Source organism: Camelus dromedarius, chromosome X, assembly GCF_036321535.1.
Source record: "Camelus dromedarius isolate mCamDro1 chromosome X, mCamDro1.pat, whole genome shotgun sequence".
Classification (NCBI taxonomy): domain Eukaryota; kingdom Metazoa; phylum Chordata; class Mammalia; order Artiodactyla; family Camelidae; genus Camelus; species Camelus dromedarius.
In genome coordinates this window covers 99,969,724-99,991,491 of record NC_087472.1, presented here as the reverse complement: position 1 = coordinate 99,991,491, position 21,768 = coordinate 99,969,724, and the positions used below count along the sequence as shown (strand labels likewise).

At 41.9% G+C, this 21,768-nt stretch overlaps 1 protein-coding gene across 8 annotated transcripts in view; it reads right to left on the bottom strand.

The window, feature by feature from the left end:
- SH3KBP1 (SH3 domain containing kinase binding protein 1) overlaps nt 1–21,768 on the bottom strand; it is a 300,059-nt gene that overhangs the window by 122,399 nt on the left and 155,892 nt on the right. For 6 of the 8 annotated variants that reach the window (XM_031445773.2, XM_031445775.2, XM_064483352.1 and 3 more), the window contains 4 exons: nt 14,374–14,503; nt 13,742–13,801; nt 6,970–7,044; nt 3,041–3,246 (listed from right to left, as the gene is read on the bottom strand). In XM_031445773.2, coding sequence (XP_031301633.1) covers nt 3,041–3,246; nt 6,970–7,044; nt 13,742–13,801; nt 14,374–14,503 — 471 coding nt within the window. The remainder of the gene's footprint in view (nt 1–3,040; nt 3,247–6,969; nt 7,045–13,741; nt 13,802–14,373; nt 14,504–21,768) is intronic. The other 2 variants (XM_031445777.2, XM_064483354.1) reach the window with 1 other exon arrangement.

Below are 21,768 nucleotides of genomic sequence, written 5' to 3'. Positions count from 1 at the left end.
GATGCTGTCACATACAATCCAGTCTGCGCTTCCGCACAATCCAAACAGTGAGCTCAAACTTCCTTCCTTAAACATAAATCTTGGACACAGAATCATCTCAAAAGTGATGAGAACCAGGTTGTACACTAGTAAAACATTATCACACTCATCAGCTCCCATGCCAGGTTGTGCAATAACATAATGGATCCCATAAATCTATGTAACTATCCATGGCGCCAACGACAGGGGGTGGAGAGAGCTCTGAATCCTCTCAGATGCCATAAAATTGTCTGCAGCCAGTTAAGCAGGCTGGGAAGTTTATGTTTTCCCCAGAGGCTTCACAATGAGAAGCAGGTTAAGGGAACTGCCAGCACATGGTTTCATTCTGCGAACAAATCGTGAATCAAGATGCACACATGCATGTATGTGTATGTGTGTATATATATTATTCTGATGAAGTTAACATTTCATGTCACTAAGACCAATGCAATAAATCTTCTGTTTCACAAAGATGCAGTGAACCATGCAACAACTATCTGTCCAACTAAATAACTGTTATCTGATCCCACCCAGACCCCTCATTTTATAGATGCCTGTAATCTCTAAAGTGCTATATTAATACAGTTTGAATATTACTCATTTAACTAACACTTACTGAGCACGTACTATGTGCTACACACTGTTCTAAGCACACTGCATACAGTAGTGAACAGAACAAAGACTAAACATAATAAAAAAAACATTGTTAGTAGGGGGTACATGCTGTGGAAAACAAAAAATGCAGTGCAAGTAAGCGGGATGGGCCATGAGGGTAGTTTCAGAAGGAGTGGGAGTCAGGGAGGAGGAGCAGGCAGCCAGGTGGGCAGGTGGGAACAGAGCGTCCAGGCAGGGGATACTGCTGTGGCAGAGGTCCCCAAGTGGGAGCGTGCCTGGCAGGTGTGAGGAAGAACGAGGCGGCCAGAATGGAGCAGGCGGGGAGAGAGCAGTGAGGGAGGAGGTCCGAGTGGTAATAATGGTCAGGTCGTCCCAGGTCCTGGGCCTCACTGGGGATTTTCACTTTGGTTCACAGGGGAGCCTCTACAGGCGTGCGAGCAGGAGTGGCATGATCTGCCTCAAGGTTTCAAAGGATCACCCTGGCTTCAATATTGAGACTAGATTGGGGAAGGGGGAGGGGAGAAGAAAGAAGCCCTATTAGGAGGTCACTGCCGTGATGGCGAGAGAGCAGGAGGATAGCAGAGGTGATGAGCTGTGGTGGGTACCAGCTGCACTTAGGAGACAGAGCTGATAGGGTTGCCTGATAGATCAGGTGTGGGATGTGAGAGCAAGATGGGAGTCAGGGACAACCCTAGGGCTTTTCTCCTGAGCAATGGGAGGAGGGGAGACACTGCCTTCTACTCAGATGGGGAAGGCTGTGGGCAGAGTGCTTTCAGGGGGACGATGATGAGTTTAGGTTTAGACAAGCTGATGAGAATTGAAGATCTCCGAGTGGAGACGTTCAAGTCAGCAGTTGGACACATGGCTCTGGGGTGCAGAGGAGAAGCATGCTGAGGTATCAACTTGGGAATATTTCTTTTTTGCTGATACTGCTATTAATAATAGCAATTTATTATTAGTGGTTAAACCAAACATTAATAGCAACAATACAAGTTACACACACACAATGTCCTCCTACACAGAGAAGAACAAGATCAAGAATCATAAAACAAACAACAGAAATTAACTGTTTGGTGACTGAGTTCTATTCATTTCAACCACTTGAGTAAAATGAAGAAAAACTGCATCATCGTTCCTTCCCAAGATGGGATCTTGCTCTTCTGTAAATATTTATGGGAATCTGGAAAGGACCATGTGAAACAGAAATGAACTCACAACCTGGGGTACTAACTAGATAGTCTTCAGATCCTGAGAAATACCAAATCAATTACTGAAAGAAACAATGCTGGCTCAGAGAAGCTTCAACAAAAGAAGTTTAAATGAAACGGTCCTTCATTTCTAAGTATCTGCCCCTTCTGCCTTATTCATCTCTGGGGGTGTTAAGTGTCCAAAAAGTTTCCATTCTAGATTCTGTTTCTAATGCATGATGACACTGGGCAAGGTTGCTGGGGGATGAGGGGGTGGGAGGTGGGTGGAAGTTCTACAGCTGCAGAAGATGATGTAACTTTTAAAAATTCATCTTACCGAAAAATGAAACACATTTAAAAGCCACCAATAAACCTGCATTAGAGATGTTGCCAATGTCCCATCCCCCGAGCCGGCTGGCACAAATGTCAAAGCAAAAATTTCAACACTAAATCAAATTAACAAACATTCCTTAAGCACAGCATGAGTGTAGCTTATTACAATCTGGAAAATTCCACAGTATTTATCAAATCCTAAGCAAGGCTATGATGCTTAAAAGTGTACCACTGTAGACGTCATTGACAGCCACAAGCACGATGGCTCTGGGTGTGTTGCTGTGGCAACCGCGTACTCAGCAGCAACACTCTGTCTGCCTCTTGCTAACCCAGAACCAAGGGCAGGAGAAAACAGCCAGCTTCCTGATGGTAACAACCCAGGGATTCACAGCGTGGGCCACCTCCACCATTCACACACGCAGGAGACTTCTTGCGGCAGTCTGAAATCAGTCCCACCTACCACGGAGAGAAAAAATGCACAACCCCTTTCTCTACTGCAGAACCAGTCAACACACTCAAGCACAAAGCACCAGAGAAACGTACAAGGAGAGGAGAGAGATGGGCGGGTGCTTGAAAAGTATCAAGGTTATAGGTTTAGCTGGGTCCAAGCATGTCCAGGGACTTTTCTGAGAAGGAAATAGAGAAGGGCTGGTCTATTTGAAAAGTCATCCTAAGAAACATTCTACAGAGAGGTGATCAGTAAGAAAAGCAGCAGCAAACGAGGGTATGAGCCTTTCGAGGAAAAGTGTACCCACACAGAAGAAGAGCTGCACACGAGGACAATGAAACCCCAAAAGAGCCACAGGAAGTCTCAGATGCCCAGCCCTAAGAGGTAATTTTGGATACGCCACATTATGCTGAAATAAAACAGAAACTGTCGAACATACCTTTTCCACTGGTAGAAAGTCATTTTCTACTTCAATCGACCTTGGTCTTAGTTTTATTGGCTTGTCTTTGAAAATATCTCCAAAGCCCACTCCCTTAACTTTCTTCGGCTGGATTGCGGCAGTTGCGACTGTCCCGTTGGCACCCTCGGATTTGGTACTGCTCGAGTCACCCCCATCACTCTCGGAGCCTGTAGTTTCCCTTAAACCTGTCAAAAGTGGGGATGGGGAAAGAAAGAGCTCAGAAATCAGCCACAGCAGTGAAGCATCTCATAGTCAGCCAGGAACCACCGCTGAAAGTGTCACTGGGTATGGATAACTTGCACTGGGGTTTTTCCTTTCAGTGTGTGAATATGTTGCACTGGAGTCGTGGCTCTGAGTTTTGCCCCATCTCCCCACCTCCAGATTTTAATTTTAAGAAGTGAATCAAAACTTTTCAGAAAATCTAATTTCAAGGCAGATCTCTCTGTACATGTGACATTTCACCTCTCTTTAGCTGGAGCCTGGTTCTCAGCCAAATTTGTTTTGCTACAATCTGTGCAGTAACAACCCTTCCCACCCCCTCCTCACCTCCTCGCCCAGTCAATACCACATACTGTACCTCAAATCTCTATGACTCATGTCAATTAGCAATTAGCACTGAAAGTAACATTTCCTAAAGGGAAACTGTAAAGCTAAAAACCATTTAAACATATTAGCAATTAAAGAAACCACACAAAATTTTGACTGCCAAAAGAATGAAATCTCTTTGGATGGCTTCACAAGGAATAAATGCACGCAGACATGTTTCTCTAGGAAAGCATTAAGCCAGACTTGACATTGAAACACTTTCACTGGCAAAATGACTGTATTTGTTAAAGTGGGAAAGGAAGCTGCCCTCCTGGAGGCTAGAATCCTTCCCTCATCTAATAGCCACGTTTCCCCAGAGCTGAACTCCTTTCCAAATAAGAACACTGTGGGGACATGACACCTGTCCTATGACCTCCGGTGGCATGTGCTGGAAGTCATAAAATAGTTATCAGCAAGACAACATGGACACTTACCTCCCCAGATTCTTTATTCCCCAGGATCTGCCCACAATCATGTTCCTAAAAGGAGAGCCTATTTGTTTCTAGTTAATTTCTGGGTATACATTTTTACTTTGATGGTCAGTACATTAGTCATGCCATCAAAGGGCAGGATTCAAAGGATATTTTATGGAAAGTCTGCCATTAAGCCTGTCTCTAAAAGCCTCTAGATGTGTAGAATAGCTCCTGAACATTGACTGTGTATCTCTGGATGACAACGATACCCTTGGGATGAAAGTACACCATCAAATTTTGTACTCTATTAGCCACAGTGTACATTATCTTCTTATAGGTAAGGTGGCCTCCTAGTACATCAGAATGATACACCAAATAACTGCTCACATAAAATGTCATAAAATGTTGCAGTCACTCAAATAAAGAAGTCTCAGTGCAGGAAGAAACTGTTAAATGAAAACAGAAAACATAGAAAGGTCATTATAAATTGCTAACAAGTTTTAAAATCAAATCCTTTAAACAATGGCTGTGTTTGTTGCTGCTGCTATTTTCAATAAAATGGTATTTATAAGCCAAAAGAGGTGGGGAATCCCTGGTGTACATTTTAATTAACTAAAGAACAGCACTTGTGAGCAAGAGCAGAGGGCAGAACAATGAGGAACAGCCTACCACAAGGGGGTCGGCTGCAATTTGCAGGACTAGATTCGAGTGTGCAAACATGGAGACCTCCCTGGATTAGCTATCCATCCGTGTGTTTATCTGTTCATTGTTTTTGGAAATATCCCTGCTGGAGATATAATTTTGGAGTCTAAATATTGTGTCATTTCCCCTTTAACATGTTCTCATTTTGCCGTATGGATTCTTTCTGTGTGATAAATGGCTTGTATATTCTTTTCTGGTTTGGAAAGAAGAATTTCAGAGTGGAATAAAGAAATGGTTAGTGAAAAGAAACCATCCCATGTTCCTCCCACCCCACCCCCACCATCACCACCACCACCAGCAGAAGGCAGCAGGGCAAATGGATTAGGGCAAGTCTGTTTTAGTTCTTCAAAGAGAAGAATTTGAAGGATTCTTTTATCATTCCTCATTAGCTAGAACCGCAATATTTTCAACCATTGCTACTCTGATTTCACTGGGCTTCTGGTTTTAGGATTTCGCTGCCTTCTGGGCTCATCTTGCTAATTTCATATCAATCATTGTGAGAAATACTCTTTATGTTACACAGGGAGAGGTTGCATGGTCACTCAACCACACAAGCATGGGCTGGGAAGGAAACACATGGCAGATATTTCTCTGGAAATTATGGCAGCCTGCTTCTGTCATTTTTTTTTTTTGGCTTGGGGGGAGGTAATTAGGTTTGTTTGTTCATTTGTTTATTTTTAACGGAGGTAAGAGGGGTTGAACCCAGGACCTGAGTATGCTAAGCATGTGCTCTACCAGTGCGCTCTACCCTCCCCCCATCACTTTTAAGTACTATGTAAACTAAATATCTGAGTATCTGGATTGATGAAATAACTCAAAATCTAGTTCCTTTCCTTTGGAGGAAAAGAAAGGTGGCCTTCCCTTTTCACATCTGTTTGGTGCTGTATCTTATAGCTACTGGTGCCCATTACACACAGTATTGTGTAAAATGTCCCTGTGTCATGCTCAGAACGCCAGGTGACACTCAAGGGCAGTGCAACCCAAGTGTGGTCCATGGACTGGGGCCAGTTCATGAAGGGTTCGTTACTGTACACAGCGACACAAGCACAGAAAGTGTCCGTGTTTGGAAATGCTTATAGCAGTGTGTGCTGGGGCGACTTCCAGACGTGTAGCCAGCGGACTCATCTAGGTAAACAGGGCACAGACCAACCTTGGTCCGTCTACTACCACGGGGAGGCGCAGGTGGTATAGCGCATGCGTAGTGAAGGCACGTATAGCAGGACCAGGTATCTGGCCACAGGGGAATGGAAATAAAAAGACACTTCACCGCACACAGTTTGAGAAGTGTGGCTCTGCTGTTCACATCTGAGCCTTCTCTTTCCTCACTTGTGTCTATGTATGCCTATGTGTACATGCACACTAAGGTGGATGTACACCTTTCTTTCCAGGTGAAAAAAGAACAAAGCTTCCTTAAGTGTGCTTTGGCCAGTCCTATAACAGGCCAAATTATACAAGCATCATTTCCAATAATTTCCTTGCTAGTCCAGCACTGATCAATTCAGACCCGTGAGCCATTTTTATTTATTTTCAATTTTACACTCACACGTGTAATGCTTCCTGTGCAGCAGGACTGTTCTAAGAACTTGACGAGATTCATTCATTAACCTCATTCGTCTCCTTTCCCTCAACTTTTGGCAGCTTTATTTCACAGCACAAAAGGCTACACGCTGATCCTGCCAAAAGAAGTCTGCCGTGTGGTGATTGGCTAAATGAGCAAAGCAAAACACCCTCTCAGGCATGGACTTGTCACGCCAAGTTCTTCTTTCTTTGAATCACGCGATGAAGAAACAACTTGTTGGTTTCCAATGACCCGCTCAGTAAAAGCAATAACCACGAGAGGGTGACATCTCCACGGGAAGCCATCTTACACCACCCCAGAAGCCCAGAGATACTGGTACGAATACATATGCCATGACAAATGTCACTGAGCCCTTCTCTGCACGCATGGTTCATGCACGCATGTCACACACATGATAGAGGCACAAAGCAAACAAGACAGCACCGGGGGCTGGTGATGGGAATGCTTCTGCAGCACACACCAAGGAGACGGCACTTATCTCAGGCAAATAAGTCCATGTCCTTGGATCAGAAATTCACACAGACACTTGGCAGAAGCATGAGCAGCTCGGGAAAGTGCAGCTGCATCAAAAACCACAAGTACCCAGATCTTGTCTTTACAATTGCCTCCTGCTGTTAAAGGTCACTCACTGTAATAGCGTCTGTGGCCCTCCGTCTTTCCCGGTGCAGCTCGGTACAGAATTGTCCCTTCAAAGGTAGTCTTTCCTGACAGTGAATGAGAGAAGAGAAGGGGAGAGAAAAACAAGAGAGGGGGGAGGGAGAGCAAATGATGGCAAAAGAAGGAAGAGGGAGAGTCTTTAACTGAACTTGCCTTCAATGAATCCACTGTAAGAGCTTCATCCGCAAAATTAATTAGAGACCATTAGGCAGAATTTAAGAATGTTACAGAATGAGCCCAAAGTCCCCATGCAACCGTGATGGCAATGAGCCCTGGAATTGGGGCTCGCCTCTGCAAATGACCAGCATGTAGATTATGCCCAATTTAAACCTGGAAGCCATTTCAATGTTATAACTCGAGAATAGGAAAACCTCAATTAACCAGAGGAACTCCAATCAATCGGATTCCTCAGTTGAGTCAATCTTCTCTTTGGAGAGTGTGACCCAAACATACTATAAATTTCCACCCACTATCCTTTGTCTTCTACCCTTAGAGCCCTGTATGATACAAACTGGTATTCATTACCCCAAGAGTCTAAACAAGGCACAAAATTCTTTTTCGAACATTTTATCATCCTCAGTACATTTAAGCAAGAAAATATACTAATATTTTAGAGGGGGGTTTTTATCAATAAGGTTTGAAACCAGTCGTGGCTTCCACGTTGATGTAAGGGGTTTTCTCCTTAGCACCAAGGACACCAGAAAACCCTATTTCTTGAAACATCTTAATTGAGGTTTTGTCCTATCAGTCATGAGACTTGTACTTAAGCATGAGGACATAGGACTCACCAGTGTCAAATGTCAAATTATCTTCTTTTTTTGTTGTTACAAGTAGAGGTTATTAATAGCATAAAGACTGCACACATGGCCAAAGCCCAAATCTCTCTGGAACCATGAGTAAGTACACAGAATACAGACAGTCTGCCCCAGTCTGAGTGTGCACATGTACACACACACATACGCACATACGCACACACACACACCCTACAGAGAGTACCATCAGCAGGTAAAACGGTGTGATAAAGACAAACTCAATTAGTATATGCATTCCTCTAAATTATCCAAGAAACAGTCTCTGTTGTGGCTTGTGAGCTAAGTATCAAACTGGAGGCCAGTCAGATAGCTCCCTCATAACAAGTCTGAGGATGAAAAGGTAGGCTATACTTACAGAGAGGCAGAGAGTGGAAGTGAGGGGGGGGGGAGCAAACTGCTTCACTTTTTAGAGAAACTCTTTAGGAAAATGGGAAATCCCATAGGAACCATCATGTCCACTTTCTGGGTCACGGCACCCCTAATACATTGGAAAAGATTTGGAATGAAAATACACTGAAAAGAATTGGAAATGATGAGGTCAACAAATTAAATGGAATCAGGTATTTCTAATTTCTGGGTCCTACAGACATAGGGTAACACCGTTGTTTTGAAATCTGCCCTTTTTGACAGATGTGTTCTGTCCAATTAAAGCAAAAACTTAAGACGTTCAAATCACTGACTACATAAGAATAATCTAAAGAAACAAGTGTTCCCAATGTTCTTGTTAGGCTCGTAGCTCTTGAGGACTTTGATGACACCATGGAGCAAGTAACAGCTGCTAGTTTTTATTCGGGCAAATTTTTATTCTGCTTAACTTCCATCATGAAGGTAACATTACTCTTAGGGAATGCAGCTGTTTGCTGAGCCAGTTCCCCACCAGGACTGGATGGCAGTAGCCCTTTTGGTGTCAGAAAAAGTAAGTGTAAGAAAAAGAAATCAGTATTTCAATAAAGTTTCTCCAAGTACAACAGAACCTCCCTATGTTCTTCCCCAGGACCAGGTCTGAGAATCACGAAGTAGACATGGCCCTGATGTCTCTGAGTGGCTAAGCATTTCTGTAAAGTTCCCTGTCCACTGGCAGCAAGGTGATGGGAAATGGAGCCTGGGCTGGGGGTGAGTGAGGACACACTCACTGTATCTAAAGAGCAAAAGAGATGGGCAATTGGAAAGTTCATGAATATGAATGCTGTTTATTTCATGGGGGAAATACTCTACCATCACTATTAAATATTAGTACTTAAAGGCAGCAAATGCTGTAAAAGGGAAGAATTTTAAAATTTCAACAAAAAATCATATGCTTATGCTAGCATCTAATTTGCCTGAAATTCTTTTTCTTCACTTTTATAATTGCTCTTTCCTGCCAACAGAACATCATACACAAAGCTAATACTAAAAAGAAAAAAGTATAGAGACATCAAAGTGTGGGGCGTTGTCAGCCTGGCTTTAGTTCTTATAGGTAGGGAGCACTAAGTAATTCACTTCCTACAGCTAATGAAATACAACATTTCTGTATCATGGGAGTGGTTTGCCCTCAGTTTTAAAAGGCCATCTCCATCTTTGTCTTCCCTTGACAAGTCACTAAAGAATCTGAACCAAAAATTCAAAAATAAGGAATTAAGAAAATAAGAAAGTCAATTCAAACTGAAATCTCATGGTTATTAATGGTTATAGAAAGAAAATGCAAACTTTCCCTCTGAAAATTAAGGGAGAGAACTTAAAATGTTTCTGTAGCTAAGTAATTTTTTTTTTAAATATTTTTTACTTTTACAACAATTATTTTATAATCTAAGAACAAAACATCCAAGAGTTTGTTTTTACCTAATTTACTCAATACTTGTTTTCACTCTTGATCTGTTACCTGGGAGCCCATTTCATTCTTTTTTTTTTAAATTCCTTATTGGTACCATTTAGCAACCCCTAATGAGTGAATACATCTGGGTAATAATCATCAGTGGCTGCTGATATTCAAAAAGAAAGACAGCCAGACATTATGAGCTTCCAGACAGACTATCCATCACCACCTATGAAGCAGATTTGTCCCCTCACCAAATATATCTCTCAAACCTGAATTTAATCAAGGCCTGAGATATAATTATCAATTTATAGGAATAGAGAGTAAATGGCATGGCAGAGATGAAATGAGCCAAAGGCAGACTGTGGGAAACTAATGGACAAAAGACCTCAATTTCTTCAGTAAAAAGTAGCAAGGGGAAAAGGAGATATGAAGGAAGAATCTACAGAGTCAGAGAGTTGAGACATGTCAACCAAACTAAAATGCATGGACTTTCTTTGGATGCAGATTGAAACTAACAAATTGTATTAAAAAACAAAAAAGTAGAAGACTATTAGTGGAAAGTGAACACTGACCATATAGTTAATTACTCTGAGGAACTGCTATTATTATTATTATTATTATTATTATTATTATTATTATTAGGAGTGATAACAGTATTTAAGATACCATTTTATTGACACATACTGAAACATTTGTGGATCAAATTATATGATATCTGGGGTTTGCTTCAAAATAACATGGGGGAGAACTGTACAGTGGTATAATTACAACGAACTGGCCATAGGCTGCTAATTGCTGAAGCTGGGTGATGGGTACACAGGGTCTCATCAGACTATTCTGTTGACTTGTGTATGTTAGAAAATTTTTATAATAAAAAGTTTATAAAAGGCTTTCTGAAAAAGCACCTTTAAGGTTTCATAAATTATATGAAAAATAAAGATGCTTTCAAATTTAAATATACAGCAAAAAGTTTCTGCTACTAACAATGAACTGAGATAAAATGTTTAAATCAACATAGCAACCAATACATTTGCTGTAACTCTTTCCTTAATAGATTAGCTTACCCTGAACAAAGATCTAAAGTTTAGCGCTTTTCATAACCAACCACCATATATAAAAATACATTAGGGTAAAAGAAAAGCCAGTTCAAGCAATTTGCACCTGTCATTCAAAGCTAAAAACACCTCCTCAGAGTAAGCAAGGATTCAGCAAGCATTTAGTGAACACCTACCATGTGTCAAGCTGTCTCGGCACACTTCCTTATAAATATAATGCATTGTTTCTTCAATTGCACTCATCCCTTATTTGACAAAACTCAACTGAATAACTATCCTCAAAGAGTTTCTGGAAGTAGAAATGTGAAGAGTACAAATATCAAATAAGTGTGCACACACAGGGGTATGTATTACATGTGTGTAACAAAGAAACGTATAAGGTTACACTGTAAATAAAGTTTTCTTCATGTGTACCAGGGTACAGGTTTTATCTGTCCTAAAAAAAGAAAAACCTCCTATAATATCTACTAGCAGCTAAGTTGAGAAGATTTTTATATGATGTCACTAGGATCTCTAAAAATTACCAAAATGGTGCAAATAGGAAGTATTAGGAGTTAGACTTACTCCCAGAGCTGTGTATTAAGCAATCTCTTTGAAAACTAACTGTAATTTATGAAGGGTAGTTAGTGGGCTGGTATAACAAAGGCCTTTATTAACTACAGTTCAGCTCATACAACAGTAAAGAGCTAGATATCTTTTGTGCATTAACTACTTTTGTCTTTCTCAGTTCGATGATAAAAGGAAATGTGCATTTACTGTAGTTAGACAAGATGTTATCCCCGGGGGAAACTGCATGAAGGATTCACAGGGCCTCCCTGTACAGTATTTTTTATTTTTTTTGGTAACTTTCTGTGACCCTATAATCATTTCAAAACAAAAAGGTGTTTCTTTTGTAAAACATCTTGAAACTACTAACCCCATTCTCTGAGGGATAGGGAATAAGCAGATTTAGTCTAAAACCAAAGGCTCCACTTAGGTAAACCCTACCAGTATACATAATTTCTGCAAGTGATCTGATCTAATTATATATATTTTACCATCAGAGTTAAACAGCTACTGAACAGCCCATCAGAACACTAAGAGATGGTATTTTTCTCTCTTTCAGGGGATTATTTCAATTTAGCAAGCCACAGGGACATTATAACCACATCTGCTTTCCTGTGAAGCCCTTTGTGACCATTGTTGTCCCGACATCTCCATGGGACTGGCCTCTCTCCGCCTTTGTATCCCACTGTTCCTCAGGTACCCAGCTAGCAGAGCACCTGGGGCACTTTCCCAAACTTCTGCGAATCTGTGCACCCCATTTCCGCAAAGCAAGCTGACTGAAGACAGGGACCTTCGCTGACTTGTCTCTGTAGAACCCCAATGTCTTGTACAGAGTCCTAGTAACAAGAAGGGCTAAATAAAGGTTGAATGAATGAAGAATAGAAGAAAAGGAGGAAAGGAGAAAGGAAAGAAGGATGGATGGATAGATGGATGGATGGATATGGACAGACAGATGGAGAGATGGAGAGATGGGCCCTCCTCTCCTTAACTGCACATACAAAAAGATTACAAAAGCCATGTAGTTCTTTCACAAGCATCCATCTTTGTTAAGAGACCATGCATCTCAGGGACCTCAAAACCCCCAAAAGGGAGGGATCCTGTGACAAATAAACATGGCTGCTGCAATGACTGGACTCTCCTAGTCCTGAAATGACAGGCTTTTAATTGAATGAGTGTGGGGGAGGGCAGTCTCTAGAAGAGAAACAGCCCCTTCCAGGCATGTGACGGAAGGCTAAGTGATTGTGGAGACCATTCCACTCAGCCTCCTAACATCTTGCCCCAGAAATTCCAGCACCATGTGCTTTGAGCTCAGGGTCAGGCAAGGGTCAGGCAGGGTCAATGTCCACATTAATGGCCTGGAGTGAGAGGAGACAGTTTATTTCAACAGCTCCAAAAGTACAAGAGGCATTACTGCTCCGAGCTCCATCTCTGAGAGCATACCCAACGTGGCAGGACACCAAGAGGTCGAGGTTCTCCCAAAGATGTTGTACAGTACCTCCCCAGATCTCCTTTTCTCCATCAGTAGAAGAAACCCAAAGTAATTACCAAATGCAGAGACAATGCTTCGGTCAGCCTGGTACCAATCAGTACTCAAACAATTTCAACATACTAAGTGGCTGTCTCCGAAGACTTTATCATAATTAACAATGAAAGTGACCATTTACAGAGGGCCTTTTATGGGTGAGGTGGTTTATATACATTATTTTTGGAACTCATAACGCACTTATCCACAGAAATAATGGTACAATGACCCAATGTGGTCCTCCCTCCCAGAAACCCCATTTAATCCACTATATCCCTGAGATACAGCATTGCTATTATAGGACACAATTCCCAGGTACAGTGTATAAAAGTACACAGCAGGGCAGTTGGAATTCTAATGTGCAATTTGGAAGCTACAGCCACTCCCACTATCACGGAGTCAAGGACACTTTCTGCCCCCCTGGCCATAGTCATTAGCTGGCCATACTGGCAGAGAAATCTCCTTGCCCCAAACCAGAGAAGGCAGAAGCCACTTCGAGATGCTTCATTTGTTCCAAAATCATCTCCTGTCCTTCCCACCACAGACCCCAGAATGGAATGGGCTTCAGGGGTTGGGGGTCCCAGACTTTGGAAACAGAGGGAAACGATGTAGCTGAAGCCACTGAGCCAACTGGCCAGCGCTGCTGAGACACCGAGTGAAGGAGGTCACCTGAGCACTATTCCAGAAACAGCTTTACCTCCAAACTGGGAATCTGCCCAACCATGCTACTGGTTAAATACAAGAGACAAAACTAACTTGAAGATCCCACTCAAGTTAGATTTTTCCAAATGGAAAAGAAAGCTGTTTCAGAATTATTTTGACAGGACTAAACTGTCCTCCTCTTGTTAGGAAGGAAAGTCTGCGGCCCCAGGGAGTGCTGACCCGCTATGACACAGTCGAGCCTCTATGACATTCACACTCATGACCTTGGCTCAAGACGGCACAAGAGATACACAGACGCCCACGTAGGAAGTTGGGTTAGCGACTGGGAGAATAGAGCTTCCCGGTCCTGACCTTTGGCTCCGTGAGCTGGAAAGGGCAGCAGAGAAACTGGAGGGAGGAGAGCTTCTGGCCCTGGAGAGAGAAAGACCTGGAGTTCGTTCTCACCATCGCAGAAGGACACTCATGCTCACCGAGGTGGGGCTGGACTCTCAGCTGGCTTGGCAGCCTTTAAAGGGAGCTGGCACCCACTAGTTCTGAACATCACACTTCTCACCACTGATGATGTGTGTGTGCGTGCGTGCGTGTGCGCACACGCGGTATTTCTCCAAGTTCCTCAAGAGGTGCTGAGAAATATTAACAATCTCATTTGATTCATTTTAGAAATAATGATTAACTTGCAGTGAGTGACACTGGAGAAGTATATGGCAGCACAGCACTATGGGCCACCTCGGGGGAGCACTAGCACGGCGTGAAGGCTGAGCTATCCGAAGACGTTCACAGTGTGAGTCTGTGTGCACGTAAAGGTGTGCACGTCACACCTCTACAAGGATATAACCCCACTAAACCATGGTGGGTTAAGGCAGCATAACCAAGAAAATACTCATGAGCTTCTGTCACAGCACAGGCAGTGGAATAGAGGGGAGGCTGGAGCAGCACCCATGGTTGCCCCCACCCCTCTCCTGCATGGTAGAGGACTTCCTTACTTGACTTGGAGAGCTGCTCATCCTGGGAAATGCCGAGGTCATCCGAATCCCCCGACAGCTCCTTGATGAAGTTGGAAGGAAACATTCCAGTCTTTCCATTGAGAACACCTTCCCACCATCCTTCTTCTACCTGCGCAGATGCGAAGAGAAGAACAGAGAGGCAGGGTTCAGGTCAGACGTGTTGCTTCCCAGTTTGCTCTCCCATCTGTACAGTGCAGAGGGCAAAGCCCACGTGGGAAGAGCTGTAGGACCCAAAGTTTACAAGTTAACAGGGAATGAGAAAGCAGACCTCATAGAATCTTAAGATTCAGACTAAGGAAATGGGATTTAACCTGGGGACCACAAAAACAAGAGGAAAAGAATTAACACTTAATTTCCACTAACCTCCAACTGAAATTTGTCATTTCCTTTGATTAAGAATATAGGTAACATACCATAGTAATAGTAGGTCTTGTGACTTGACACTAAACAAATCATATTTTCATATCACATCATAGATGCTGTGGGTATTTCAAGATATTCTTTGCACTCAATGCTACTTTGAAGTGGTGACAGTTATTACATCTACTAGGAGACCTTATTATTTAATGTATTAATAAGGAATTATTTATTATTTATAATAAAGAAGTACACATAAATTAGTATATCAAAATTTGCTTTTAAAATAGCTTGATAGCTACTTCAATATAAATGGGTCCCTTTGTAATCTTGTATGTTTTATTTTATGCATATAAACCATTATTTAAAAACTGAGAATGGCTTTCCCTGTCTACCAAAATGAACTAGACAGCCTAACAAAAGCAGTTAAGAATCTGTGGAGAATATGAACTCAATCAGAAGGTAGAAGGACTCCCTGCAGGTTTCTAGAAGGTTCTAGATTACCCTGAGATGAACTAATATGGGATGAAGGGAGGTTGGAAGGGCAGCCAGACGGCAGTCATCTGGGTGGGGGAGTGAAGGCTGGATTTGGGGAAGGGGTGAGAATGAACAAGGCAGGTACAGATTGGAGGACCTGTGAGGCATAAGCTGGTCTTTAACAACCAATTAGCTGAGATGAATGGAAAAATAAGTCATCCCAAGATTTTGTGATGGAGCCACTAACAGAATAACAGAAGTCAGAATAGGAACTGGCTTCTTAGGGGAAAATAACAGGGAATTTTGAGAACAGGGAAGTATTCAGTGTACTGTATGGTACGGTATAACAGAAAGAAATCTAGAATCTTCGGAATTTTTTTTTTTTACCATGTGTATGTATTACCTTCTCAAGTCAATAAATACAATTTAAAATCTTAAATAATTAAAACAAAAAAAGAAAATTAGAGTTAAAAGTCCAGTTCAAATCCCATCCCAAAACTTAGCAGATGTGTGACTCTTCAAATTGCCTACTAAACTGACCCCTGGTTTTCCTATCTATACAATGGGATAATTAACATACTCAATCAGTGTTAGAAATAGATGCATTATGATTCTGTACTAGGGGCTAGGGACACAGGACTGTACAGGGCATGCTCTTTTTTCCCCTCAGGAAGTTGACAATCTACCAAGGTAGAAAGGGCACATGGTTTAAAGATGGTAGAGGATGGGCGTGACCAAAATTTAGCAATGCAAGGTATACAGACAAGAAAACGCCATGACTTAGCACAAACCAAACTTGTTACACAAAGTTAAGCTCGCCAAGATCTGGGATGCTAAAGGAAGGTTTGGAGAAAAAAGGAATTAAAGTTAAGATTGGCCTTGTAGAGCAGAAATGACAGGTGTAAGTAGGGGAGGGTGTGTGTGAGACATTCAAGGGACGCCAATAGAGCACGTGTTAGGGAGCTCATGGGATACAGACTCGTAGAGTGGCCATTGTATCTGCGTGATAACTGAATCTTCGGGAAAGAATCCAGACAACGGCACCCATACGTGACTGACCTTATGAGTATTCAATATCAAATAGTACCATTTAACAGCATTTCAGTTGAAATCATTCCACGTTTCTATGCCAACTCAACAGACATGTATTATTCTTTCAAGGAGCTTTTTACAGGATTATGGTTAGGAAGCTTTGCCATAAGCCTGAATATAAATAGTCACCGGATTTGTAGCATGGGGTCCTTTGTGCTTGCCCTGAGTAAGGAACCATAAGATGACTTTCTCCCTCCCAGAAATCACAGGGCAGAAGGGAAAGACCAAGGGCATGTACCACAAATGAGCAGTCCCTGGTGTAATCCCTGACAGCGCACGACAGCTGGGCCAATTCCATTTGATTCAGTTCGACAGTATCTAAAACCTTCCTGCTCCCAGTAATAAGCAGCTCCAGCCCAAGATCCCTGAGGGAAGTGCTCCTGATGTGTGGGATTGGCAGGCTGCCTGCTGGGAAAACAGGGGTGTCTGCACCTCACCACACCCCCAGATGCCCGAATCACGGTCACAGCACAGTCTGAGAGGAGTGGCCAACGGGAAACGGCAGACATCTATCATTAGCCTCACAGTGGGCGGAGGAGCAGACAATCAAACTACTGCTCATCGCCTGGGGGGTACAATCCCCATTACAGGCGCCACGGAGGGGGTGGGGGTCTGTCCCCAGGAGCAGCAAGAGCTGTTCAGCACTATTTCTTCCTATAGCCTGCTGCTTTGGTTGTGAGATTCAGGCTGCAGATAGGAGAAAAATGATCCTTACCCTCACACTACCACTCTTCAGCAATATTCTAGTTCAACTTCCTGCATAAAGATAAGGACACTGAATCCCATAGTGACTACATTCATTCATGAATGGATAGACGGATGAATGGATGGATGGATGGATGGATGCATGAACGGCAGGGAAATCAATTGGGGGAAATCCTCCATGGGGGCCAATGAAGCCCTGATTCCCCCACAAAAGGAATTTTCCTTCCTGTGAGAAGCAAAAGGGACCAGAAGAGCCTGACTATATTGGCCACTGTTCTTAGTTAGGTAGCGCCACACCCAGGTCGGTGTGCCCCTCCCAATTCCACCCATATTTACGCAGAACCTATCCTGCATTGCCTCAGGACCTCGGGACAGATTCACTGGTGAACAAACTTCACCCTTGAGAAGCTTCTACAACAAGAGAGGAACGTACAGAGCCTGCCTACCCCCTGCTTAGAAATTGAGATGCTTATGCCCATGTTTCTATATTTACAGAGAAAAAGGAATGTGTCCCTTTGTAGTAAAATGAGGACTATGGATGTTACTAAGGGCTTATAATTTCTGCTCCTAGAAAAGTAATAAAATGGGACAGACACCTACCTTCTCCCTGCCAACACACACTCATCTTCTGTAGGCCTTGGCTCTAGGCTGAGAACAAACCCCCTGTGTCCCTCTGTGACCAACTCAGCCGGCTCTGGAGCCCGTGGCTGTGTCCCCAGAGAGAACCCCACCTTCAGCCCAGAGCTGGGAGCAGGGCAGATTCACATGGGAGTGTTTGAGAAAGGCACAGTGAAACCACTTAAAACAGTTTGTGTCTGTGTGTCCTGCAATTCCCAAGTCTTCACAATCACCAGCATCTAACTGGGTTCAGGGCTCAACGAGGTAGTTTCTAGCTTTTAGCCCTGTTGTAAGTTGGGGAAGCAGCTGGGTGAATTTCAGTCTCTCCACCTCCACCCGATCTTACAAACATTGCCTACAATTGTAAGGCACTGAAGAGGATGCCTGGGAATACAAAGATGACTGTGCTGTCTGGGATGCCGAGATGTTTAGAAAACAGGCACAGCTATTTTATCACACTTTGCTTTATTGCATTTCACAGGTATTGCATTTTTAGTGTAAACATAACTTTTATATGCACTGGGAAACCCCCAGATGCGTGTGACTCACTTTATTGTGATATCCACTTTATTTCAGTGGTCTAGAACCCAACCCGGTATCTCTGAGATATGCCTGCAGGGCCTACTTACCATTGTTGAAGTTTCACCTGCCAACTGTACCAAGAAAGGGAACAACAGATTCACCAAGTCTAAAGTCTACTTCAGGGTATGAGTAGCGAGACAGAAAACTCCATTTAAGGGCTGCAATAGCTTTTTACATCCAACTACCTTTTGTTACCCAACCTCAGGCAGAAGCACACTGGAGAGGCAGGTGTGAGGAACGCATGGGAGAGGGAGAGGCACATGGGCAAACAGTCAGCGTCACTGCTCCAAGAGATGTTTTAGCATTCTTTCCAGAAAGAGAAATGGACAAATCAAGCTTTAAGGAAAGGCCCACATCTCTACATGACTAAAAGTTCCCTCAAAATGTATTCATACTTGGTAAGTTATATGCTTCTGGGAATTCATCGGTTTCTTCTAGGCTGGCCAATTTGTTGGTAGATAATTGTTCATGATAGTCTCTTACGATCACCTGTATTGCTGTGATATCAGTTGTATGTCTGGTATCAGTTGTATCTGAAATAAATCATTTCTGATTTATTTGGGTTCCCTTCCTTTTTTTCTGGGTGAGTCTAGCTAAAAACTTGCCAATTTTATTTATCTTTTCAAAAAATCAGTTCTTATTTTCATTGATCTTTGCTATTGTCTTTTTTAGTCTCTATTTCATTTATTTCTGCTGATCGTTGTTATTTCCTTCCTTCTACTAACTTTGGGCTTAGTTTATTCTTTTTCTAGTTCCTTGAAGGCATTATGCTAACTGAAATAAGTCAGAGAAAGACAAATATTGTATGATCTCACTTACATGTGGTATCTTAAAAAAAAACACAACAAACTCATAGACAGAGACTCATAGATACAGAGCACATACTGGTGGTTGGCAAAGGCAGGGGGTAGGGAAGAGAAGCAAAACAGGTGAAGGGGGTCAAAAGGCACAAACTTCCAGTTATAAGATAAATAAATCCTGGGGATGTAACATACAGTATAGTGACTATAGTTACCAAGACTATATTGTATATTAGAAAGTTGCTGAGAGCAGACCTTCAACGTTTTCATCACAAGAAAAAAAATTGTAACTATGTGCAGTGACAGATGTTAACTAAACTCACTGCAGTAATCATTCTGCAATGTACACATATATTAAGTCATTTTCTTGCACACCTAAAACTAATACAATGTTATATGTCAATTATCTCTCAATTTTAAAAATGTATTCAGAAATAGTTAAATGAGAATTTCAACACAAGTGCTTTCCCCTAGGTAGGAAAATTTTGGAAAATTTTTAAAAACTAGAAAAATATTAAGATAGTTCTTAAAAGGTTTTAAAATTGAGATATAATTCATTTAAGTGTATAGATCTTAATGGTACAAGTCAAATCATTTCGACAAATGCATACACCCACGTAACCCACACTTCTATCATTGTACAGAGCATTTCCATCACTCCAGTGGATTCTCCTGTGTGACTTCCCAGTCACTCTACCTCCAAGCAACCACCAATCTGATTTCTATCGCCTATGATTGGTTTTGCCTTTTCTAGAACTTCATGTAAATGTGCTAAGACATAGTTTTACCTTTTGAATATTGCTGAAAAAAATACAAATTGCTTTTGGAAAACATCTTTTTCTATTACTGGAATTACTGGAAAAAATATTTTTAAGGGAACCACTTCCTGACGGCATAAGCACTTACACTATTTTCCATTTTAGTTGCTTTAAAGAACCATCCCAGTTGATTTGGGGACATGGAAAGCTGGTTGTACCAAATATAAACAAGTGTTATCTAGGTCCTAAATGCCTGAGCCCATCTTTCCCTCCAATTCCTATGTACTGTCTGATTACCTCTTTCAGACAGGGCCAGAACATTCCATACATATAGGAAGTTGATTTTTATTCCCTCCCTTTGTTCTTCTGAGAATAAGGCTATTCCATAGGAGAGGTATCCCTCAGAAGAGAAATCTGCAGGGTAACTCAAAGGGAAATGATTTAAGAAAATATATATGATTTCTATTTAAGACTTAAGCAAACTCTGTCCAGTGAGACAGAGCAGCATCTGTGATTTTCCTGACAGGAGAAAGGGTTTCTGGTGGGGCTCTTACAGACATCCATTAGCAATCCCGGAAAGTCTTGTCCTTCAAATTAGCTCCAGGCTAGTCTACCGGTCCTCAGATTCCTAAATGACTCTAGGCTAAGTTCTTACTATCATTCCAACTTGCAAATATGAACAAATAATAAACCAAGTCAGAAAGATAACCTTTCTGATGAATCAATATCCTGAAGTTTTATTCTGTTACTATTTCTAGATGAACAACTTGTCTACGGGGATGCGTTAACCTTAGAAAAGCTATATGTAAGGAAACTTCGAATGGGTGTTTCTTTAAAAGTTCAGCATGGACAACAATATAACTTTTTATCTCAACCCCATGTGATTGCATCTGCCAGCTCCTGCTTCCTGTACTCCACACCTGCTCCCCAAGCTTCACAGATCATCTTCAATTTCAGAGCAAAGCTGTACTAACATCCTGTCCTCCATCCTCAAGACTAGCCCTGCACCTTACACAATACAAACTGTCCTTGCTGAATTAATCTATTCTTACCTTCCACACATCCAGTTGAAATGTCACCTATTCTAGGCAGCATCATCGTCCCTCTCGCTGAGTACCTTTGTTTTTAAATTCCTCTCTCATATGTCAATATCATTATTTTCCACTTAAATCTTGGGTTATTAGTTACCTTCTTAGCTGAGTTTATCTTACCCTCCCAAACATGTTTCAAAGCAGAGTTCCATTCAATAAATCTTTAGATCTCTAAAAACACAGTTTCTTTCACCGAGTGAGCACTCAAATATTTGATAAATCCCATACCTATGACAATCTATTATAAATCCATTTAAACTTGCAAAGATGTTACTTTTATATGGCTGTAGCCTGTTTTGTATGCTGTTGATTTTAATTTAATCACCATTTCTTCTAAACAAGGCTCCCCTCTAGTACCCTTTTTAATGGAGGTACTAGGGATTGAACTCAGGACCTCACACATGCTAAGCACGTACTCTTACCACTGAGCTATACCCTTCCTTCCTCCTTAAAATGACTGCTCTACCATCTCTGTGCACTAGGAAATCAGAGACGTACACCCCAAAGTTATTTGGAGAAATAACCGTAGAGCAGCTTGGGCTCTTTAGATGATTAAATTCTAATAAACAAAATTTTACATTAATGTTATCTTTTTTGGAAAAGGGATACAAGTTCTTCTAAAGCAAAGGGCACCTTAATAGGTAAGAATTTAGGTATGCTTTGATCACCTATTAATCAGTCACCTTTTAAATGAACTTGACTTCTCATGGGCAAGCATAAAACAAAAGGCATCTTTTTTCACATGCAAGTCCTTAGAATTCTTACACCAAAAACGAAAAGAGGACAACTGCCCATCCACACCCATAAAGGTTGTCTGATTGAGTTACAGTTTTGAAGAATTTCAAGGATCTCTTTAACTCAGCTGAGAGAACCAAATCTCCTTCCATGGACACA